Source organism: Mollisia scopiformis (assembly GCF_001500285.1).
Source record: "Mollisia scopiformis unplaced genomic scaffold LY89scaffold_29, whole genome shotgun sequence".
In the NCBI taxonomy this organism is placed as follows: Eukaryota; Fungi; Ascomycota; class Leotiomycetes; order Helotiales; family Mollisiaceae; genus Mollisia; species Mollisia scopiformis.
This window is the reverse complement of record NW_017263609.1, coordinates 639,617-659,975: the sequence shown is the minus strand read 5'-3', so window position 1 is coordinate 659,975 and position 20,359 is coordinate 639,617. Positions and strand designations below refer to the sequence as shown.

General features: G+C 49.9%; 3 protein-coding genes across 3 annotated transcripts; 1 reads left to right on the top strand and 2 right to left on the bottom strand.

Annotated features, from left to right (window-relative positions):
* Window positions 1–166: 166 nt before the first annotated feature.
* LY89DRAFT_676226 (uncharacterized protein) lies at window positions 167–1,735 on the top strand (the record flags this gene model as incomplete). The annotated part of the gene is made up of 2 exons (XM_018213568.1): window positions 167–773; window positions 918–1,735. 2 exons carry the CDS (start codon window positions 167–169, stop codon window positions 1,733–1,735), a joined length of 1,425 nt encoding a protein of 474 aa, XP_018063788.1.
* Window positions 1,736–6,473: 4,738 nt separating this feature from the next.
* LY89DRAFT_287488 (uncharacterized protein) lies at window positions 6,474–8,200 on the bottom strand. Its single transcript, XM_018206490.1, has 2 exons — window positions 7,753–8,200; window positions 6,474–7,687 (listed from the first exon to the last, which is right to left on the bottom strand). The coding sequence occupies exons 1-2, from the start codon at window positions 8,027–8,029 to the stop codon at window positions 6,558–6,560; spliced, it is 1,407 nt and encodes a 468-aa protein (XP_018063787.1). The 5' UTR covers window positions 8,030–8,200; the 3' UTR covers window positions 6,474–6,557.
* Window positions 7,918–8,857, bottom strand: LY89DRAFT_690445 (uncharacterized protein). Its single transcript, XM_018216102.1, has 2 exons — window positions 8,330–8,857; window positions 7,918–8,023 (listed from the first exon to the last, which is right to left on the bottom strand). Exon 1 carries the CDS (start codon window positions 8,679–8,681, stop codon window positions 8,373–8,375), a length of 309 nt encoding a protein of 102 aa, XP_018063786.1. The 5' UTR covers window positions 8,682–8,857; the 3' UTR covers window positions 7,918–8,023; window positions 8,330–8,372.
* Between the last annotated feature and the right edge of the window lie 11,502 nt (window positions 8,858–20,359).

The following is a 20,359-nucleotide window of genomic DNA, read 5'->3' as shown; positions in this document are numbered from 1 at the left end:
TGGAGACATAGGTGGAGTGGTAAAAGGATCCATAATGGTGGAGTTGTTGATAGTTTAGTCCTAATGTGAAGAGTTTTAATTTCGAGGTTCTACAGCCTGAACGCACGGACTTTTGTCCCCATGTTCGTAAGGAGCACGTGTTCTATCTGGACTCATTATTATCGGGATGTACTATTCCAACTTCTATTGGTCTGCCTATACTCCCATCAACAGTAACGAATCATTCGCCAACAATGGGTATACATACGATGTCAGCCAGATCTTGAATGATAGCGGCGATGGTGTCGATATCGAGAAATACAAGGCGTATGGTCCTCCGTACTTCTCAGGCGCCAATGTCTTCGGTCAAGGCGCCTGGTTCGCTTGGTATCCATTGACATTATTCTATGTCTCTATCCAGCACTACGAGGCGCTCAAGAGGTCTTTCTACGACATGTACAAAGGTATTCGCTACAGAAGCTCCGCATTTGGTGATAATGACGATCCTCACTCTCGTATGATGCGAGCATATCCTGAAGTGGCTGACTGGTGGTTCATTGGCGTTCTTCTGATCTCACTTGTCCTTGGTATCATTGCTCTCAAGGCATATCCGGTTGACACCCCTGTCTGGACTCTGTTCGCAGTCGTTGGACTCAGTGCCGTCTTTCTGATTCCTTCTGCTTTGTTGCTAGCTAATGCGAACGTCACCATGGGTTTCAATGTGCTCTTCCAGCTTCTCGCTGGATATTGGTTCGTCGGAAATCCAGAAGCCCTCATTATTGTCACAGCTTATGGTACGTACTTCAATGCCCTCCAACATCTCTTACCTTTATCTTTGAATCTTGCACGATCCCTTTTGTCATCTAAAGGCACAGCTACCATTGGGCTTCCTGCATATAGGTATCACGTGATCACCCACTAACTTCTCAAACCTGTAGGACAAAACTTCAATTCTCAAGCAGAGAACTATATATCTGACCAGAAGATGGGACATTACGCCAAGATTCCACCTCGAGCCGTGTTCCGGGGTCAAATGCTTTCCGTCCTCGTGAATTGCTTCATTTTCGTGGGCATGTTGGACTGGATGGTGCAAAGTTTCGACAACGGCACACTCTGTGAATGGAACAATCCCCAACATTTCGTCTGCACAGACGCAGTTCTCGTCTTTGCATCAGCAATTGAATACGGTGCCTTCGGAGTGAAGAATTTCTTCACATTATACCCGTTCTTGCCATGGTGTTTCCTCGTCGGTGGCCTTGTTGGTATCGGCTGGGGCGTCGTTCAGAAGTTCGGACCACACTTCAAATCAATGTGTCGCCGACGATGGTCAGAACGTACCTTTGCAACATGGGATACGTGGATGTTCCGGCCCATGGAACTTTTCGCGTGGTTCGACCCCGCAGTCTTCTGGGCTGGCGCCCTCAATTGGACTGGTGGCAACAATCTCTCATACGCTACCAATGGCATCTATATCTCGTTCATCTTCATGTACTACATCAAACGCAACTACGGGCCGTGGTTCGAGAAGTACAATTATCTGCTTGAGGCAGGGTTTGATGTTGGCGTCGCGATCAGTGGCATCATTCAAACGTTCGCATTTGATTTTGGACCGAGCATTACACTGAACTGGTGGGGTAATACGGTGAGCACGGCAGGTGTGGATTATGTCAGCTATAATCAGAATGCGTCGTTGTATCCGATTCCTGCTTCGGGATACTTTGGGTTGGCGCCTGCGGATTTTCCTATGAAGTTCTAACGGCGACTATACGTAATTTATTGCTCCTATTATTGATGGGATTTTGCTAAGAAGGCTTGTAGGAGTGCTTGTTACGAAGTCTAAGACACATATTCTCTCGAAGATAGCTTGTTTTCTGATACGAATCAGCTAGAATACAATTGACGGCACTTTCCGTGATTTTCCATCTTTTGTTATTCCTTAGTTCCCCTATAAACTTCTCTTAACCATAGTTTTCTGAAGATAACGGAGCTCAGGGTTTTGCTTGCCGATGTTCAGCAGGTTTCAATTATGCCCCTGAATCCCCTCGCTTATTTCTCGCTTAGTTCACCATCACCAATCATCTCAACCCAAACTTCGAATAAGTTCGACATCACAAATATCGAGAAATTACGTATGTTGGTAAGGTTCTCGATTGATTGCATCTGTATCGTACCCATCGATGAGGTTGATAAGGAAATGTCTTGGATAGCCATTGTTGTGTGAGTGTGAGGTCTGTTGGGTGAGTTGATTTGTGTTATTTGGTTTGTGTGCGAAGGTTGAGACTGGTGTTTTGTACATGCTGGATTGGTTATAAAAGTCAAGAGAAAAAATTGAGTTTATATAGACAAAAGGTCAAAAGAATGAGTAATGTTTCTCCTGTATTTGAATCGGACGAACGAGATTCGTCGTTGAACTGGTGACTCGAATGAAACATTCAGGACTCGTTGATTGAAATGTTGATTCAAATGGAGGAAAGTTGACATCATATGTTCATGACTGGCTCCAAGACCAAAGATCGATTCAAATGGAAGAGACTTATTTTGAACGGTCAAATCATCTGGGTGAGAGCTGGCTTGTCAGCGGTTCGAGTGACGGATTATATGATGTAAACCCACCCATTGTCATTTTGGAAAGCTTTGTAAATCTTGGAATTAATGACATAGCTGGTAGTTCTATTGCCCGCCTCTAGTCGAACGAATCACTTCTGTTCTAGTTTACGCACCTAGGCAAATTTGTGTATAAAAGCTTGAACCTCTTCAGCAATATTGATTTCCTTCCTTCATACACGCATTTCCAACTCACACCCTCAACAGACAACTTCAAGATCAGAGACACAGTAAACCTAGATACACATATCGCACTCAGGTTCTCTTCATCACATTCGAAGAGAACATGAACTACGAAGAATTCTGATGCAACTGCAAAGCCCCTCGCCTAGGCGAGCAAAAATACTGCAAAGCCAATGGCGGCTACAACATCTACGGCTATCCATCCCTGACATGCAAACAAACACTATACAGAGCCAACTCATACTGCGCCAACTGCGAAGTGAGTCCAGTTCTCCCATCCTAACATTCTGCAACGCTCATGTGATTCTCGTAGGCCGAAGGATGCAATCCGCACTCGAACTAGTAAGGCCGGAGACCGTGAAGGAAAATGAACGCATTTAATAGGAAGCGCCGCTGCTTTTGTGGGACTTGTATGGGCTCCGCATATTTGTGCTGTGCTGCCCGGTTTTAACAGACAGTCCACTCCATAATGTTTAAGTAGATCTAAATCTACCTACGTTGAGCTTCTATGACACCATCCATACATACATAAGGACGCACTCGTCGATCAATATCAAAAGTAAGGTTTCACGTGACAAACAAGTTCAGTCATCCTCAAATGTAAGCCGTCTCTGCCCTACTATGAAAGATGTGCGGTCGATAATGGAGCCCGATACTGCTTCAAGATTGAAAGAGATTTGCAGTGGAATCACCGCGTCCAAGCCAAGTTGCTCCGTGTTCTTTGAGTACAAAGTTACACGCTGCCTACTCGAATACCGTATCCCCAAGCTCACAACCACTTTCCACAAGATCTTGACTCATTACAAAACTATAATCATAACGTACACCTTCAATTATCATAATTCAGAGAGCGTGAGTCGATGCCGAGACCTATTCCTCATCTTACTTCAACGAATCGACGACAGGTTTGCTTCGTTACCGTACGGGAAGTACCTCATCTACAACTCCGCAAGTCCTTCAAGGCCGTGCTGCTGAAAACGAGACGCGTCACAAGGCAGATAACAAATTGGAGTGAGTAGGAGAAGGAAGATCTCTCTCTTTAGTCACCGAGACTTCTTGAAATCCCGCGAATTTACTACACCATTCTAATAAAATTCAGCGGAAACCGGCATATGAAGTGCCAATTTCGTCACGGCAAAGTCATGCTAGAATTGATATCTCTATCTGGTCTAACTTTAAAGACTATAGCGTTACAAAGGATATTCTGTACGTCCAGTCCTTGAGGCCACTGAGCCAAAAGAATATCCTCGACTGCGCGCAAACGAACTAACAGTATATAGATTACGCTGATCTTCGGCTCGCTTTTCTGCGAAGACGTTCCTCGAGTCTTTGGGAAGTCGAGGAACTGTCGTTTCGGTGCTTAAAATATCGACAAAGCTTCAACAAAATGTCATTATATCCCTCAGAGCTGCCCTAGATACTACTATCTCAACATTCGTTGAAGCAGCTAAGACCCCTCCCTACTACATTCCGTACAACTTTTTATTCCCTAGAGTCAATACTTTATGATTTGTGAGCTTCGCACACGATCCACTAGAGGGCTTCTGAAAGTCTATTTTCTACGTCCGGTTGGATGTTTAGGAGCGAGGTTAGCAGAAGACAAATAAATAAAGGATTCTAGTCCCGTCGTGCAAGATGAGTATCTCGACAAGTCCACACCCCTATCTGCGCAAGGTCAACACTCAAATCAGCTTCGACGGAGGCTTCGGGGGAGGAGTCCTTCTCCAGTCCCAATCCCAATCCCCTCTTCGCAACTCTACTCTTGACTCTCTGGATTTTCAGGGAGCAAGCTACGAAACCCTCACCTCACCTCACGTCTGCTTCACTCTCCTCATTAGCCTTCCTCACGTTAGATCATATCACATAAAGTTCATCATCATTCACACAAACACAAAACAAAAAGCTAAAAGCAATAAACGCCACAGCAATATTCATACCTAACTCATCTATATAGCTAGTCATCCATTCTTTCCATGCCATGCCATGCTCATCCCTTTCCATCCCCCCTTCTAACCCCCCATCCCATCCCCAATCCCCTCCAGCAAATAATTTTCCATCAGAACCCCACCCACAAATATACACCCCCCTCTTCTTTCTCAACAAAAAGCAAAAGCAAAAGCAAGACTAGAAACGCCAAACAATAAAAAAAGAAAAGCAACCACCTATCATATCATAATAATCATTCATAAAACAAAATGCCTCTTAACTTCCTCTTGTCTCAAAACAAGAGCAAAGATAGAAGTAAGCGCTGAATCGCAGCAAGAACAGAATGATGTATGCACGCTCGCTTGCCATGCCGATGTTTGTGTTTGTTTGTGTTGATTCGTTGCCTTGTGTATGCTGGAAGGAAGGATAGGAGAATCGAATATATCGTGATCGCGGTGAAGGTCGAGTTAGAGAGGAGAGTTGAAGTTGAAGAGGGAGGATTTAAGCCTCAACACTTCTCCTCTCCCTCTTAGTCCTCTCGTTCCATCTCCTCTTGCCGACTCTCGTCTCGAAATGTGGCGCCGTAGCTGCAACATCCTTCCCCGTCCCCTCTATTGTGCTCCGAACCTTATTCCGATACGCATCCACTGTTTCCACCACATTAGCCCAGCCCCCTCTTCACCACCCCAGGAAAGAAAGGTAAAACTTACGAGCTTTCTGCAAAAACACAGTCTTATCCGCAAACACCCTGCTCTGATGCCACGTCATACGATACCCCAGATCATTCAACCGAACCTCCTTACTCCTCACACTCTTCCTCATCTTCGGGACGCCGACTTCCGCCTCGCCGCCATCCGCCAATGGCACACTAACCATCATCTTACCCTTGCCGCCGCCCCTCGAGCTACCACGACCCTCGACCTCGACACTATCATCGACATCGTCGCTCTCAAAGAAGCGGCTTCCGTGCGCCGACGGCGGCGGACTCTGCATCTGCAGCGGGAACCACGAGCGCGGGTACACGGAGTTGCTCTTACGGAACGAATCGGGAATCTCTTTGATATCGACCGTGTCGAGAGTAACTCGAACTCTGACTCTGCCGCCCTTGCCTGGATCATCGACCAGAATGAACTTGCGCTTCTTCGCTTCAGGGATATCGCCAAAGAGGGTGATGCGCTCATCTTCGTCCATGTCCTCTTTACCTTTGGAGTGGGGATTAGAGTGCGATCTCGCGGCAATGGGATGCGCAGAATGAGGAGCTCCGCCATGAGAAGAATGCATTTGAGGAGCCATAGATGGACCACCTACGGAGGGATTGGGAGGATATGCGGAACCAGCATAGCCAGGGAAGACGTGAGATTGGCGAACATCGTCTTGAGGACCACCACTCCCAGGAGCGCCAGGAGGAGCCTGGTGATGATGGTGGTGTTGTGGTTCGTCGATGTATTCCTCGTCTGTTTGTAGAAAGAAGAAAGAAATTAGCCTCACGTTTTTACCCGGTAAGCGAAAGTGCAACAGAAAAAGGAAAGTAGTAAGGACTGAAAGATGAGGTGATAGCGCAACGCAAAGTGTATGAGGTTGTTGGAGGCAACAGTACAGTGATACAAAGACATGATGTATGGGGTATGGGTGTGTCTCGCCCCCAAGCTCAAGCTTCAGGCAAGGGTAGTAGCCGAAAGCTAGCAAAAGTGCAATGATGTATTATACAGGAATTTGGTTGTTCTCTTTAGAGTTGAGCCCTAGCACACGGACAGATGAATGTGATCTCTGCCCCCAGAATAATAGTGTCCCTCCCGCTCAACAGGTATTTTCGCAAAAGGTATCATAGCACAGGTAATAGTAACATAAAAGTATCACAGCGAGCATCACATCTGGTGAAACATACCGACTTCATCCCCTCCTTGCGTGCTTCCATCTGGGTGATTGTGGTGATGATGGAGTTGTGGACCACCCATCCCACTCAAGCTGGGTTTGCCCATGTTACCCGCACCGCCTGGGCCCATGTTTCCCGATGGAGGCATCCCTGTCGGACCACTGGGACCTGCCATGTGAGGAGTGTGTGTAGCCGCTTGAACCGCTTTTCGATTGTTGATCTTGGCCATTCTGCGCACACGTCGACTCCGCAATCGAGGGTCTTGATTGCTGTTGCGCCAGCTATCGACGGCTCTCTGAATGAGACCTCGCTTTCCACGCAGACACGGATTCAACTCTGCCAAAGCCCAACCGACAGTATTGCACTCAGTCTCGTAAACCAATCGATTGCCTCGGTACTGGTCTTTGCTGCAACATGCTCGAGGGTAGACACAGTTCTCAGTCTTGAACTCGGAGCTCAATGTGTCAACGTTGACAGATTCCACGTCGCATCTGATGGTATATTCCATCTTGACGCGGTCACGAGAATACTCAAACGCAATCCATTGCACACCATTGTTATCTTGTCGCACAACCAGTGGTGTAGTTGCTGGAATGGGACCTGGTGCCGCGTTCGGGTTGACTCCACTGTTTCCGCCCGGAACGTTGTTCTGATTCATTGGAGGCCCATTCTGAGGATGCTGCTGTTGAGGAGCACCAAGAGGAGGAGCTGGTCGTGAGATCTGTGGGACATGTGGCTCCATCTTGGTTCTTGGGCTACCCGTCATACCCTGCTGAGGATGTTGACTTGGGTGTTGTTGCATCTGGTGTTGGCCCGAATTGTGAGACATGAGCAAATTTGGCTGAGAAGTCATCGATTGATGATGCTGTTGCTGCTGATGTGGTTGTGGCGCGTATGAAGGGGCTCCTTGAGGTGGCATTGGAGGGTATTGCTGCTGAGGGCCTGCATAGTACATCTGAGGATTCTGCTGTAACTGCGAAGTTGGCGCGCCATACATTCTGTGTTGTTCGTGTGCAGATGGAGATGCAACTGATGCGGGAGAGTTTGACTGCGGAGTATGGTAGATTGGGGGGTAAGGGCGCGTCATTTGCGCGGCCGCCATGATGTCTGGAGTTTCTGGAGCTGCCCAAAAGTCAGTAAACCGTCTTTTCCAGGCAAAAGTCGCGTCGAGAGTTGCGTTTACTTACCTGCAGATGAGTATGTACCAGATGCACTGGGTGTACTATATGGACTCGGGTGGGAGGTGTAGTATGGAATCTCCTGGGGATGCTGTCCGCTGGGTCCTGGGCCGCTTTGAGCGTATTGTGGGAGACCGTGCTGGGACGCGTACGGTCCTGAGTGTTGCTGCTGCGGTGGAGGAGGAGCAACCTGTTGATGGTGCTGGTGTACAATGCTCGAGGGTCGTGGTTGTTGGAGGTGGTGGGGAGCTGGAGGCCCTTGCTGATGCGCGGGATGATGCTGCATATGGATCAACTGTCAGTGAAGGCTCTCCCAGGTGGTAGTGATAAATGCAATGGCAAAATATAATAACCATTGAAGCACGTTCGACGCGACGCGATGTTTATTTTGATACTTCAGACGTAAGAAAGAGGGTGATGGTGAATCCTGGATGACGAGGGTGCGGTGCACGCTGCGGTACCCAGTATCCGATCTTCTCCTTTTGGGCCGTGGCGCGGCGAACAATAAAGACAGTCGGGGTGGAACAACACAACAACGCTGCTGGGGGAAGCTGACAAGGAGGAGCAGGAGAGTACGAGGGGGTACCTCTGAGTATAACAGATGCCTTGCGTCTATTACGAAATGATGTTCAGACGACGTCTTGCCAAATGCGATCAGGAGGGTACAAGCGACTGCGCAATATCCGAGAGGTGCTAGATTTTCGCAAGGCTTCACTTTTTAAGATAGTGGAGCGACGAGGGTAAAGAACGAGCAGGTAGGGTAAAGAGGTAGGGTGCGCGAACCTTATGAGATTTGGGGGGAGAACGGGTCGAGATGTGCCGGAAAATAGGAACGAAAGCAGACACGCAAGATTGCAAGATTCCAATGATCGGAGCGAGGATAAATGCGCGGAGCAGAGGCAAGAACGGAAGAATGCTTGATCTGGAGCCTTGCCCATGAAAGCTTTGTCTTGAGATGACGGGGGGGCGTGCAAGGCAAAGAGATGGGAATGGGGGTCGACTTGCTTGGTAAAGTAAAGTGAGTGTTGATGCTTTGGGTCCAAGTGGACTTGAACGTTTGCGACTGGGGGGGGTGATGTGAAGCTGGGACTAGAACACTTTGGATGGAGGAAGGATTGTCGAATCTTGGGAAAAACCGGGGAGGAAGTAGCAGGCGAGGCAGGAGCAGGAGTCAGGGCCGGGCAGGGCAGGGCAGAGCAGGGTCTTAAGAGGAACGGGTCTGATGTACCGTGTATCTCGAGATGAGCCCTTTCGGAGCCTTGCACGAAACTGCCTGAGTAAGGCGACGCCAGTAAAATTGGGTAGTCAAGGGTCGGTGGTGGGACGACGACAGCGCATGGAAGAAACGTGACAAGGTTCAGATAGATCAATAACCAGCAGAATACTACAGTACTAATAACGACGATGATATCGCATTACGATGAAGTGCAAGGTAGTGGTGCTGGTGGAACTGGGACTGGGACTGGGTGTGCACCGTCGAGGATTTGTGTCCAGGAGCAGGGGGAGGGCGCACCAACATTGCCCCATGTCTGTGGCCTCACCAGGCGGCGCCCATCCACCACTGGGCCCCGAGCCTAGCAGGGAGGACAAGGGGAAACAGGGTTTCTAATCCTGCTCTGCCGTCACTGGTCAGACTCCGGCGGCGGTGAGGAGAAGGGGAACGCAGAAGAGCCGTCGCCGCCTGGAGCCACGGTCAACAGCCACCACACCATCGCGCTTCTGCACTGTACAGAGACTGCGCACTAGCGGCGAGAGCGTTTTTTTTTTTCTTCTCTTTCTGTTTCTGTGATCGCGAAGAAAGATGACGCGGTCGTTAGCGTCGTGTCAAATTGCTAGGGGCGAAGAGAGGGGCAGCGTGATAGCATGGGTGTGCCAGACCACCCCTGCCGATTCTTGCCCAGCACTCAACAGCCAACCCATGAGAGAGAACGAGCGACTCCGTTGTTGCGGCGCCCCGCTGGAGGCCAAGCCACAACGAATCCACACTCTCTCCCTGGACCACACCACTTTCACTCGACCCGCTAAACAATCGTCGCTGCCCACATGCTTGCACATGTTCTGTGCTCTGCCCTGCGCTGCGAGTGTTCCCCACTGGAAAACACGCTGACTAGCTTTGCGCTCAAAATAAGCTGCAGACCCCTTGATCTCGTTTAGCAAGCCATGCCCGACCGGCCAACCCCCAGGAGGAACTGCCTCTTTGGGATCCGAATGTTTATGCTTGCTTCCAATTGTTTATGCATTGCAAACAATTCCAGAATAAAACAAATATGCACAAATCCATCTTCAGCTTGTCATGTCGCTGCGCCCTCTTCATTCGAAGATAGCCCTTTGCACTGCACTGCAGCTTGCGCAACGTCATGATTGCATCAATAGTGAATGAGCGGTGGGACGTCCAGCAAAGGCAGCGCAGCAAAGGTACAACTGAACTGAACTCAACTGAGTCGCCGCACGAGAAACCGAACGCTCGCAAGCACCCACCATCTCTAAGCGAGGTCTGGTATACTACGCCGAGCGGGTGAGGGTTAAGGTCTGTGCTGGGCCCAATTTCCAGTGCCTCGCGTGGGATTGGGCAGCATTGTGAGACCCTGGTCCCGAGTATGCACCTAAACACTGTGAAACGCAGCCCACGAAATCAGAGGTCCACTTCCCATCTGCTCTTGCTGTCTTTGACTCGAATCGAGTCCAGCTGGCCTGGGCCTTTGCGTGCGGTGAGTGAGACTTGCATGCCGGCCCAGCCAAGCTCGTGATCTTCGAGAAGACATTGAAGCCACACCCACACCTCCGTGCACGATCCCCTGCAGCCAAACCAAACGGGAGCAACTTGCGAATGTGAGGTGAGGAGGGAGGGAGAGCGAGCTTGTGAAGCAGAGGAGATTACACACCGTGTAGCCGCAGCTTACACGAGCGCGATAATCAACCCTCCCAAGCCGCGCGAGAAATGAGCAAAATGCAGAATGCGATCAAAAGATAACGTCACAACACGACGCGCACCAAGACAACAAGACGTTGTGTACTTACGTGATCACCCGTGACCGCAACACCAGGTTCCTCTTTGTACCCGCCGCTCTGTCGATGAGCCATGTCGGTAGTAGTAGTAGTGGTAATAGATGGGGATCCTCGTCCTAGAGATCGTGCGTGTTAGCCTGCGAGTTCTCTCCAGCCACGATCACCATGCAATTCGCCACTGGTCGACCGTTGAAAAAGTTTTAGACCCTTCCAACGACCGGCGATGGACAATGGCTGGTCACCAAGCAGGGGATGCTCATGCTCTGCCATGCTTGCAATATCCGTGCGTTGCAAATCGGATTACAGGGCACGCACGCCAGGGCCGTCTCAACTTACGGGATGTTTTTCAGGTACCAGTCGACTGCCGCAGAAAGCCGTCCGCGCAACTTATTGGGCCGTGGTGACTTTTGGGGTCGTCGTGAATATGCAGTGTGAAACGCCTGCCGTGACTCTGTACTATAAATCCGACGTATCTGCTTCAGCACCTGGGTCAGCATATGGCCATAACGCGGCAAAATCGACTGCCACTGCAATGCGATCGCCAAAACGCATGATGGCGCTTCGTACGACAAAAATAGAAAATGGGTTGCTGCACCCAGGGGCAGAAACCCCCGAGGCGATCATTCGCTGGAAACGCAGGGGGAGATTTCGAAGGAGGAGGATCGCAATGCGATCGATGCAGAGAAACACCTTCAGCCATCCTCAAAATAGAACATGTCTTGAAGAAATCTCCATCACATTATATCGATGTCGCGACGGCGTTCCGGGTCCACGAATCCCGAGTATCAGATGGAATTGCAGCGCTGCATCTTGGTGCCCGCGGAAAGGGAACGGAAGGGAACGGAAAGGGAACAATGGTGGGGAGAAATCGACCAGCGCTGCAATGGTCGGACAGAACATGGGACGATCTGAACGCTGAGCGGGAGCATCTATCCCCTCACCACCAGACCATACCACACCACAGATGCGAACATCGATGTGTGGTGGATGTTGGGCGTAAGGTGCAAGGTTGTGGCGCACAGCGTTGAACAGCGCTGTTTACTACACCACTGACCAAGTGGGCCACCCTCGCGTGCGCCATGAAGGGAACCCACGTGCGAGTCCGGCAGCTAAACCAGGACTTTCACAGCGGACACCAAACCATAGTCCAAGAACCATGACATCGTGCGGCAACCAAGACAACATTAAACAGACAAAATCGGACTGAGGAAATTGCGATGAACTCACTTTGGTAAGCTGGCTGATGCTGAAAGAAGTGACTCGTAACGATCGTTGTGCCGTGGCTGATCCTAGTTTTCGTGTCAGTATCGTGCTCAAGAACCGCTGAGAATGATAGGTAGAGAATGTGCTGCAAGAGCGACTAGTTCATGCGTGAAAAGGAAAGTTGCATACAGAAAAGTTCAATACAACTCAGTGCGATGCATTGCAGCAGCAGCAGCTGAATAATGACGCAACTGTAATCTGGATGAGGCTGAAGAGTTCGAATGGAAGGCTTCAACGAAGACCGTTGTCTGTGGAAAGACAAGGTAGGTCAGTTCGAGGCACTGGGCTTGGAGATATAATATACAGGCATGGGTTGTTGGTAAACAACGGGTGAGACCAGGCAAGGTTCAGCGAAGCCAAGGCCGGCAGGGCAGGATTGATTAAGGAGAGGATGGGGTTGCAGTGTCCGCCACAGGGGCAAAGCTGGTCATGCAGCAAGGCCATGATCGCGGATGGCACACTCGCTTACACTGTGAAGACGAGGGTGTGGTGGGGAGAAAAGCAAGGATCGAAACGCCATCGCGCGACAGGTGCAAAAACGAACTCTTGCACACAGAAGGAAAGAAAAGACCCGGGGGCCCAGAACGTACGTTGCTGATGATGTAGCGTCTATCGCGTTTTTGTCGTGCTGCTCATGAAGCGTGAGGGGTGCCGAATCGGATCTCGTGGCTCGTTGAAAGAGCGTGAAATCGTGCAGAGAGAAGTGGTTCGTTCTATATCAAAGCATCAGTCTTGAAGAATCATCCATGCAGCGAGGATGATGCCCTTACGGGTGGGCGCGTGTGGCTGCCAAATATCTTGTACTGTGATGGTTCTTGTGCCACCTGAGATCTTCTTGGTGCTGCCCACGGTGACGTCTCAAATTGGTTACGGGAAGTACTTCTCCGCAAGTAACTGTATGGCTCAGTGGTCCGAAACTACGGGTGAACTGTGGTAAGCGTGACCAAGCAAGAAGGTTTACTTTCTTGACGCGGTGGCGATTGGGTGAATGGATGAAATCCGTGTAAGGTGAATCGAGCTGCCGCAGATAGATTGCTGCTGTGTGCGCCTCTGTCGGGACCTGCGCAGAAATCGACCTGCCGTATCTCGTCTTCTGTAACTCTTCTCGAAAACTTCCTGCCTTGTCGGTGTGTGTGAATGATCGAGTCCAGGGACCAAAGATTCGGAGAGGGGATCCTCGTCGGTTGCTGGATATCCGTGAGAGGATCTTCCTGGATGCTGCAGAGGGTAGCTGCTGCTGGGAGACCTTTGACGGTTATGTAGGCTAGGATAGAGGCAGGAACTGGTAGGAAGGATGTTCGGATCTGGGTCGCACAATAATTAGCATCGTGTATCCTACTGAAAGTGGCGATTAAAATCAATGGCAGAGGCGCGCAAGATACCAGAGCGGGTTCCGCTTCGCAGATGGTGTCGTTCACGTCGCAAGAGGGTTGCGATTCTCTCTTTGCCCCGCAGATGAGAGAAAGACTATCGCGTGGGCGTTATTTCAACGGTTACCACGTTGCTTCGTTGTACGTTGGTCGTGCAAAAGAAGTTTCGCGAGCGAGGTGGCCGTTCAGCACGAGGTATCGCTAAGATGTACGGCACCGAGACGCGTTCCTCGAGACTCGAAAATCGCATGCGGCATCCACATTGACTCAAAAAAATATGACTCTCTCCAGCACCCGCAACCGCAACACCTCGACTCGGTAGGAGAATAGGAAATTATTGGATCTCACCTCTTTGCTGCTGTTGATCTCGATCGGGTCGTGTTGGTCGTGGCCGGCTGGTGCAGTCCCGATCGTGGTGATGCTTTCTCTGGGAGGAGGCAGTCGTCGCGTCGGTGCAGCTCGAGATGCAGGAGTTGGGACAAGTCGCAGTCGTGATTCTCGTTGCGCGCACGCTTCTGCAGGTCGAAAACTGGTCGGCGGGTGGAAATGATTGCACGTGTACGTGTCGTGATCCGGATTCTGTGCGACGCCGTGTTCTGGGAGCTGGTGCGACCGTGGTGTCACGTCAATTGAGCGTCGACACTTTCTGATCGCGAACTTTCTTGCGATGGATTTTTTTTTTTCCAATAGCTTCAGCCTGCCCGCTGCCAAAACGTCGTAGCTTCAACGGTCTGGCATGTGCTGTGCAGTGCGTTGCGTGCGGGAGGGAACAGGGGAGGGGGGGTGCAAGCCCGTTGAACAGATCCTGGTGAAAGAATGCAGAAAGAAGCTGCCGAAAGCTTGATTGGAAACTGGGTTTAACTTGACCGTGGTTCAGCGTCAGGGAGTCCGGCGTGGTGAGTCTGCTAGGGGGTACAAGGGAAGGGAAGGAGCAGCAGGGACTGGTGGTGTGTGAGGTGAGGCCTGTCTATCCGGCGTGCTTGGGGTTCTGCTGGCTGGCCTGCGGGAAGGGAAGTGCAGGCAGGGCCGGTGTTCAGTTGACGGCGTGGATGTATGTGTGGTGGATTGTGTGGAGGTGCTCGTGCTTGTGCTGAGTGAAGAAACTTTTTTGATTTTCGACAGGGACAAGGGCTGCAGCGAGACAGAACGTTTGACAGGAGGACGAAAGACGAGACGCGGCCGGAACAGCAACAAACAGTAGGAGGAAGCACAACAAGCGTCAGCGTTAGACTCTTAAAGGACGAGGATTCGAGGATTTTCTCCGTTGAAGAGAAGAAGAAAAAAGAGGAGATGCAGGGAGCAGGGAAGCAGCAGAGGCATCAACGGTCTTTTAGGGGGGAAAGCAGGGATCTTTAACAGCTGAGAGGCGTTTTGCCATCCATGACCCCCTCGACGAATGGCAGTGCTGACCTCGCTGTCTATCAAAAGCTAAACTTCTTTGGTGGCTGCTTCATATATATAATCCAATAGTCGGTATAACTCCATCCAACCTCAGATCCAGATCTCGAGAGGCGCTCCAACCAGTGGCAGCGGGAGAAAACTCGACGAGGTCATTGACATAAAGTGCCAAAATGGCAACAACCTCGGATGCTGAGAAATGGGGGAGTATATGCGTCCCGGTTACTACCACTTAGTCGCGATTTCGGGTCCCAAGCTATCATGACTTTAAAGCCGATCCAAGATACATGCAGCCCAGTATCTTCCCAGCACGAAGAAGAAAATGAACTAGAACAATCCAAGGCCGGGACTAGCTAAGACCTGAACTGTCTCTTGCTCTTCCTTTCCTCGTGGCAACAACGGGGTTCTCCTCCACTCAAGACATTTCTATTCCAGGCCTTTATTTTCTCCCCCCGTCGGTTCCCGTTGTCAGACAGCGCCAATAACTTTGTCGGGTCCAACAGTCCAATAGGAAATCTGTGACGGTTCCGGAAATGAAAAGTCGTCCTGATATCTACCGTCGCTTGTTCGGCTCCAGTCTTGGTGGTCTCCCCTATTACTTACATAAAGTTCAACCGTCTCTCCTTTTCGGGCCATCTCTCATTTCATGTCCACCTTCCGGCACCCTCTTCCACGGTTCCCGAGTAATATCCAATCCACTTCGCATGCACCCACATCATCCAAATCTTTCCAAACTCGTAAAATCCCAAATGGACGAGCTTCTTGAGTCACCTCATCCACTCACCTCGCGGATGCACGAATGACAAGACGGCATACATATTGCATTACCACAGATTGTTGCCAATGGACGTCCAGCTCCTTTGCCGCTCCCGAAACAATAAGGCCGCCAGATGCTAGATCCTTCAGCTCTAAAAGCAGATGGGATGCGCAATTGCATGAATTAGCACCGGAGAAGAGCTACCTATTCGGGCAGTCGTCGATCACCTTACTTCTGCCTTCTGCACCAAATCGAAATCACCAGCTCAGATTATCATTCTTCGATTCATGGAAACCGTTTCCCACCTTCCTAACTCCGATGCGAGATGAGAGATGTGATTGATGTTCATCATGGTGCATGTGTGCTCGATTACCAAGCTCGAGCCAAGTTTCTAATTTTGTTCTCGTGCTGCTTCTAGTTTCTGTTTCCAGATGAATAATTCATGCAAAACCTTCTCCCGAACCTTCGATGAAATCGTTTGCTGATGCTCACCGTCTCACTCGCGTCTGGTCCGTGGCGCCGGCTCACTGGTCTTCCGGTGCTGCAATGATTGTGATACTGCAGTCTCTTTCACTCTTTCATTTGCACTCACGCTCCTCGATTACCGAGTTGAGAACAGTAGTGAAGCTTTCATTGGATATCACCACCAAATACCGAAACGTCTGAGTGAAAACCCGCTACACCGCCACGATGCCAACTGATGGCAGCTCGGCCATTCATTTGTTCGAGTCTCGCCGTTAGGCTGTGAGGGCATGTGTCAAGCTCGGCTGGAGCTGTGTCTTTCATGATTCTCACTCACTCATTATGTTCGGTGCTCACTCCCACTTGTTCGGTTTCTTGGGATGTTCCTTTCACCACGATCCGGAGTCACTCTTCAAGCCAATCACCAACCCAGTTCCCACGACCGTTTTACCCGGAATGAGGGCTTTTACTGGCAGGAGGACCAGACTCCGAAATTTGTGTCGGCGCCCAATCGTCCCAGGTCCACTTCCGAGCTCTTCATCGCCATCTGCGTACGAGGCTTCATGAAGTGACGTTGAAGATATTCCCAAACATCATGATGCGTTTAGTATGTCGTTGACTGCTGCTGCTGACCCATGGCCGGCAGATCGCATCTGCCAGGCTGAAGGTCCCGGCATCGTGAGCCATTCGTAAGGCTGGTTGCTGCTCAACCCTCAAGGCCTTTAGGCCTTGCCTTGCTGCTCGGAGAATTTCTACCGCTCTTAATGAACTCTCCCTCGAGGGTTGACAGCTGTGCTTGCGTGCGCCAGAAGGTGACTTGTCAGAGCGTTGCCAGTAGGTGGCCACGCTCCTGGTCCGACGATCTCGAGCCTGAGCAGCATCCCTACCACCGCTTTTCAAGGGACGGGAAAGCCTGCAGTGGGTGGTTGAAGCTCAAGCTCCTCATCCTCCTCCTCGTAAAGTAACTTTTGACATCACTTCATCAACGCATTCCACCCCAGCAAATGAGCCCTTTCTCAGCTGTTCTGTTCGAAGCAAATGCACGACAGCGGCACATGATAGAGTGATAGTTACGTCTCCTGCATGAAATTCAATGAAGTCCCAAGCCAATCGCAGAACACCAGAGCTCCAAGTTTTGGCCCGCGACCTTCACATTCAACGGCAAAAGTTTCTCACTGCTGCAGGCCCTGGTCGGCGTGGAGAGATGTGGAAGGTGGGTACGAGGTGTGGAAGGTGTGTGCCATGCTGGTCCGGTGGCTCTGTTCTGCCCATGCCATGCCAGGAGTGGGCGAACGGTTGCGGGTGCGAAAAGGACGCCATCATCCTTGATTCCTTGTCTGCTGGTATCTCGCTGGTCTCATCCACACAAACACCGTTGAACGCCCCCGTCCCTCTCCCCTGTCTGACAGCTGTTGACTCCTGGCTCCGCGCGACAATGCCTGCGCACATGCAAACGCAATATCAACCTCACCCTGTCCACTGATCTCACAATAAACTGGCCATCTCTGCGTACCTGACAGCAAGCTTCATCCCAGTAATTTCTACGCTATAACCTCATTCAATATCACATTACTGTCATCTTCAATCGTCCACTTCAAAGGCACCGTGTCGGATGAACGGTGAGATTGCACGACGAGATACCGTGGGACCTCGGTACCTGAATCGCGGGATTACTCTAGATTTTTCATTACCCGAGTACGAAAATGCGAGGAGATAATTTCCTTTCAGGCCGTCGGAAGTATCTTTGCGAGAGAGAAAATTCTTGAAAATTTTGACATCTCGTCCACGGAGAGTACCGTAAGCTTAATGTTGATCTTAGCACTTTCTCCAGCTTAAACTTAACTCGGTATATGAAGGACACGGCTAGCTGCCTCCGGAGAGTATCCACATTGGGCTTTTCTCCATTTCATGACTCCAGCGATCAAAACTCTGTAAGCGATCGAGTAATAACTCCTGAAATAGAGTAGACGGCCGTTTGACGATGGTTTAGACTTTTCACAACTGGCGTGACTTCATTCCACAGTAGGAAACTGAAGTTATTCTTAGGTTCAAGTGTTTCTCCTCAAACATATCCATCCGGTTCATCACTCAACCATCATTTCCCAAGTCTCCCCGAAAAGAAACTTCAAACAGCCGAATTCCCTATTCCCGCTAGCGCTAGCCAAGATCTTTCTTCTCTGCTGGTATGCTGACTGATCTAAGAAGACGACGGACAGATATGGTCCACTTCCACCGTTTCACAAAAACATCCGCGCTGCCCAAAGCGCAACTCGCACGTCCTTTCACAACAAGCCTCAAAATAAATTCTCCTCCCGAGTTTCAACGACTCTGGTATCACATCCTCCAGATCTCCTCATCTCCAGTTTCTTAACCAAATCAAGCAAATACAAGCAAACATGGTAAATCAAACCGCAGAAAGCCCGGAAATAACCAAACACAAAAGAAAAGCGTCCCCAACCTCGCTTAACACATCTGATATGATCCTCTCATGCACGACTGCCCACCTTTTCCCTCAAGATGAGGCTGCATTCGCAAATCTAGAACCCTATGGACCAACCCTGTCTCCATCCCCACTATCATCCTCAGAATCGCATATACATCTTCTCCACAAAACAATCACCAGATGCGCGCATCTCCAGCACGGGACCGCGCTCAATCCGTACTCTCTAGCCATCAAAAGCAACTTCTTCAACTGCCACGTCGTCGTCGTCGACGTCGCTTGCCAGCAAGAAAGACATTCCTTCCTCCCTTCCCGTTGAAGAGGACCGAGACACCCGGTTTCGTGCTTCCATCATCATCACCGCCCTTTCAAGCCCAGCTCTCGTGATGCGAGACATCTCGTTTGCATCTCGACTCGCACTCCCTCATTCGTCCCCGTAAAGCAGCAAGCCTGCCAAACACATGACACAGCCACCCAATCGCGCTCCAACGCAGCCCTATATCAAAACCCGCTTATACCCTCCCTCACCACCAACGAACAAACGTGAACCCTCAAGCTGAAACAAACAACGCGCTCCTCTCCAAAGTCTTCTGTAAGTGAGTGACATAATTATACACGCCTCTCTCGCTTTCGGCCCGCATGTTCTGTGCCTCTGTCATGCATCCAACTTTCTTTTCCTTCCTCCCTTCCTTCCAAAGAGGAAGAAAAGTACTGCCGAGGTGGAGGGAGATAGTGCATGAACCAGGCAAGCCACAATATAATCAGATATAACGTTACAACACACACACCGCACTCGTCTGAGCTACTACAGTAATGTTCGAAATCGGCTTCAGTTCCGAACACTCTGTGTTCTTATTTCTGACCCATATTTTATGTAACACTAACCATTTATAGCTAGCTGTATTTCTAACCCTTGTCTTCGCTTATTTATTATTTTGTACGTGATCCTCCTCGAATGCTTCTCATTGCCGGTTATCGGCGCTATTATTGTATCACGTGAGAGTGTTGACAAGCATTATGTCACAGTCCTAGTTCTCGACTGTAACAGCACGGTTGGGCTCTAGTACGTACAGTAGACGAGGAATCTATTAGATTAAATTTATCTCTTAAAATATAAAGGCAAGGAAGTAGGCTAGTCTTATGCGCCATCACGTGCTATCAGCTTCATGTGCTGAATGCCCGGGGAAACCAAATCCCTGAATACTCCATATTCTAGGCAACAAGAACCAGAACTGTGACAAGTGGACTTATTTATCCCGAGACCACAGTAGAAAAGCGAATTTACAGCGCTAGCAAGCTTAGAAATCACGTAGACATTTTTGTTGTTGGGGTTGACTTTATCGATTTTATCTGAACTAAATAACTACTACTACAGTGGACAGGTACCCAGTATATATAGACTTGGAATACCTTCTAGCACCTTCTTTGCTTGCTCACTGGATTTGTAAGCTCTTAAGCTTTCGACCTCTTCTAGAGCTTTCTTTGCTACTCAGGTCATGTGACCTTAACCTTATGCCTCAAGTCTCAACAATTTTGCTATTTAAAGACTAGCTCCCCCAAGCCCCTCTTTATCAAAGTTATAAAAATATAAAGAATATGAATTACTTAACAATGCTAAAGTGCTTGCTATAAGAAGCCTAGTGTAGTGGCGTCTTCTCTATTATAGTAGCAGTGTAGTCAGCGTTGGTTAGTGTTGGCACCTTTCTCGAGTAGCAATGTCACGACGTGCGCTTCCGCATCAGCCCACAACAGCGACGTCCAGCCGTCACCGTCCTTGGTTTCGAGCTCTTATCTAGCTATGGAGGAGAAGGGCGAGGTTGTTCATGCTTGTGAGAGTCTGAGGGTGCTCCTTGCCGAGGACCTTCTCTGTGAGCTGCAGCGTCTCGCGGTAGAGCGGCTCGGCCGCGTCGTACTTGCCCT